Genomic DNA, 3,592 nt, shown 5'->3' on the forward strand with positions numbered 1-3,592 from the left:
AGAGACCATTACAACATTAAAAACAGCAACACATTACTTTAACTATTTTTCTATATAATATTTCAAGTAATGTTTTTCTTCAAGCAGAGCCATCCATCAGGTATCTTTCTAGACGTCTAAGATAGAATAAAGTGGAGTGTGATGTCTTCGTAGGTGTGACCTTTTCTTCTATGTCGGATTCATGGTCGTAAGAGATTTTGATGTTGACCAAAGTCTTATACTCTTCCATCGCAGATAGTTTAAAAGTTGTCTTGTAATACGACAACCCTTGACTTAGATAACCTCCTTCAATCACTTGCAGACCTATTTCATGTGAACTCTCATCCAACTCTGTGATCTCCTCCCTCTGGTAACTTGGTGACACATCTAAGATTAATTCGCAAAAAGTTAAAACAAATTATTGGATTTCTAAATAAAGCTATAAACTTTTATATGGTATAATATGATTAAAAATAGAGAAAACAGTGTTCTCTGGTAGATAATTTTCTTAATTTTTTTTTCAAAGGTTTAATAATATTTTTCTAATTAATGTATACTTGTTTCAGTTTTTATTTTGTAATTTAATAATTAAATAACAACAATAACTATGACATGATACAATCAAACATAGAAATCTAACAGAATAACAAAATAGAATATTAGTATAGACTCTAATTTTGATACATTATTTGTTCATACCAGTTCATATATCAAACTAGTTACCATGGTTGAAACAAAATTTATATACACAAAAGTTACTTATATTGTCCCGAGACATTGTAAAGAAAACAATATGAACAAAACCACCATTTTAAAAAGTAAAATCTACTTAACTATAAAGCCACTCAAATACTGAAGAGATGAAAAATGACTGATTTGGAAAATATTAATTCTTTTCACTGTTTTAATTTTCTTTTTCTTCTCTTATTTAACTATAAAATATAATACGTAGAGTGTAATATAAAAAAAGACATTTTCTATGTTATTAAATACGAAAGAAATGCTTTTTTCTTTACTTAATTTTCCGTGCTAGTCATTTTTTCAATCTGCAATTTATTTTATGAGAGTTGAAAAGAAATGAAGTTTAATAATGGATGACTCAATTTGAGGTAGATTGCAAAACTAGAAATCTAAAAAGGCTTAAAAACCAAAGAATAATTTTTGATAGAAAGTTATTTCAAAAGTTAAATACTAAATTAGATTTTTGGTTCATTAATTAATAGCATGAAATAATTTACACTATGAACTCAGAAATATGAGAGAAAAACTGACCAGTCAAAAAGTTAAAGATGAGGATTGTTCCAACCCCTCCATCACCTTCAATCACTTGCACATCTTTGACAATATGAGGAAGTACCTTTGGAACCACTGTTATGAAATCTTTAGATAGCACTGCCCAAAGGGCTTCCATTCTCACACTAAGCTCTGTTTGGGTGTTGAATTCCTTCACCATGGCTCTTAACCAAACGTGCTTTCACACAGGGACATGCACTGGTATGTGTGTTTATGTACTACTTCCATGGGGAATCTTTATCATCTCATCCATCTATGAATATCAAAAATATGTTTTTGTCTTTATGTGAAGGATATGTTCTTTCATGCAACATGTGTTATAAAGTAAGTTTTGTTGGATACATTATGGGATTTGATGCCCTAAAGAAAATATTGTCGGTAAACTGTGAACATAAAAATACAATATCACTAGAAAAAAAATAATAAATAAATTGTAAGATACGCTCGCACTTATTAGACTTGGTTCGTATAAGCTTTCAACCATATATGTCATGTCAAATAAATATATCTGACATAGTGTTAAATATGTTCTGTCAAGTCAAATTAATATACTTTTAATATGTTGAGATATGTTTGTATATTCTAAATTCGAAAATCAAAATTGAAATTCAACTTTGTATAAAATTTAGATATATTTAAATTTTTAAATTCTAATAATAAATTAAAATATCATTTTTAATTTTGATATGAAAATTGAAATTCACCTTTCTATAAAATTTAGACATATTTTAATAAAAATAAATTAATGTAATATTTTTAAATTAATGGTGTTAATTGTGTTTGTTTTAATGTTACATGTTATTAATGTTATTATTTATAGTTACTATTTGAGTTGAAACATCGTGTAACAACCCAAACATTCATATAAAATATTATTTAATACATTAAAAAAATTTAATAAAATTAACTTAAAAATACTAAAATTGTATTTATTTTTTTATAAAATGTAGGATTGAATGTAATTTCATTTTATAAAATGAATTTATAAAGTAAGAAATGTTTTTATTTATATATTTTAAAGTTCGTTATAATATTGAAATTTGTCTGATGCGTATAATACACTTTCCTCAGATTAAGATTCGTTTTAAATATGAAGTTCGTATAACTAAATATTTATTATAGGTAATTCCATATATTTTGTGGCAGCATACTCACTACAAAAATAATTGTTTTTAGCGGGGGTTATATATGGTGTTTCTGGGGGTTTTAACCCCCACTAATGGTTTTACCAGGGGTTTGAGATTTCCCTGGAAGTGCAAGCGTGACTAACGGATTACTGGAGGTTTTTAGCAACCCCTGGAAGTAGCTAATACTTGGGGTTTCGAAAACCCCCATTAATACTTGGGGTTTCGAAAACCCCCGTTAATGCTTGGGGTTCTGAAAACCCCCATTAATGCCTGGGGTTTTGAAAACCCCCAGTAATGCATGAGGTTCCAAAAACCCCCAGTAATGCATGGGGTTTACAAAAACTCCAGTAATGCTTGGGGTTCCAAAAACCCCCATTAATTCCTTGAAAACCCCTGTTAATACCAAAAATTAAAAGGATCAAACTTTACACCAGCTGGAAGTCTAGGTAAGTCAAGAATTCTAGTAGAAACACTAGGACATTTATATTTATTCTTGAAATAAAAGGCAAAACAGTAAGTATCAAATATTGTGCATATATATAATGCTGATTAGAAAACAATATAAAAGTGTATATGATTATAAAAATCTCCCTAAACAACATCTAAAAAAAAAACTATTTTTCTGGTTGCAGAGGAGCATTCAATTCTCACCAAGAAAAGTGATTAACATTGAGTGAGGTCATTAAATTTTGAACAGAATGAGCATGTGAAAACTAATTCAGGGGTTGACCTTGCATGGCACTAAAATTTCATGATGACTTCACGACCTTTGGAATTAGGCAGCAAAAGGTGATCAATTAGAGCACTGAGTTTGGGAATTAAAATATCCCACACTATTTCAAACACTACTCCACAAATCCAAAATGGCTCAGTGTCACAATACTACACCCATAATATACATTTATTAAACTTATCCCCAACAGAACCCTTCATTTTTTTTATGCAGAACCACAAATTAACGTTCACTCTTAAATTCACTATGTTTTGCATTCAAATATATATACAATAATTATTTGTAAAACATGAGATATATAAAACATGTTACAAAATGAGACATTTTTTCCTTAAACTTTGAAGGTTAGTGTTAGAAGTATTGGTGAAGTGTGAAAGGGTGAGAGAGTATTTAATGAGAACCCCATCTAAGATTGACCTTACACTACAGGACTGAGAAACCTCTTCCTCTGTAATGTCCA

General features: G+C 29.2%; 1 protein-coding gene across 1 annotated transcript in view; it reads right to left on the reverse strand.

Annotated features, from left to right (window-relative positions):
- The window catches only part of LOC114169049 (phytohormone-binding protein CSBP), a 1,584-nt gene extending 31 nt beyond the window's left edge, over nt 1–1,553 (reverse strand). The window contains exons 1-2 of the mRNA XM_028054067.2: nt 1,252–1,553; nt 1–366 (exon numbers count right to left, since the gene is read on the reverse strand). The exon at nt 1–366 is cut by the window's left edge and continues 31 nt beyond it. Of these exons, the coding sequence (XP_027909868.2) occupies nt 80–366; nt 1,252–1,432 (468 nt within the window). The 5' untranslated portion in view covers nt 1,433–1,553 and the 3' untranslated portion in view covers nt 1–79. The remainder of the gene's footprint in view (nt 367–1,251) is intronic.
- Nucleotides 1,554–3,592: the final 2,039 nt, after the last annotated feature.

Source organism: Vigna unguiculata, chromosome 11 (genome assembly GCF_037176805.1).
Source record: "Vigna unguiculata cultivar grain cowpea cultivar isolate G323 ecotype 2 chromosome 11, ASM3717680v1, whole genome shotgun sequence".
NCBI lineage: Eukaryota > Viridiplantae > Streptophyta > Magnoliopsida > Fabales > Fabaceae > Vigna > Vigna unguiculata.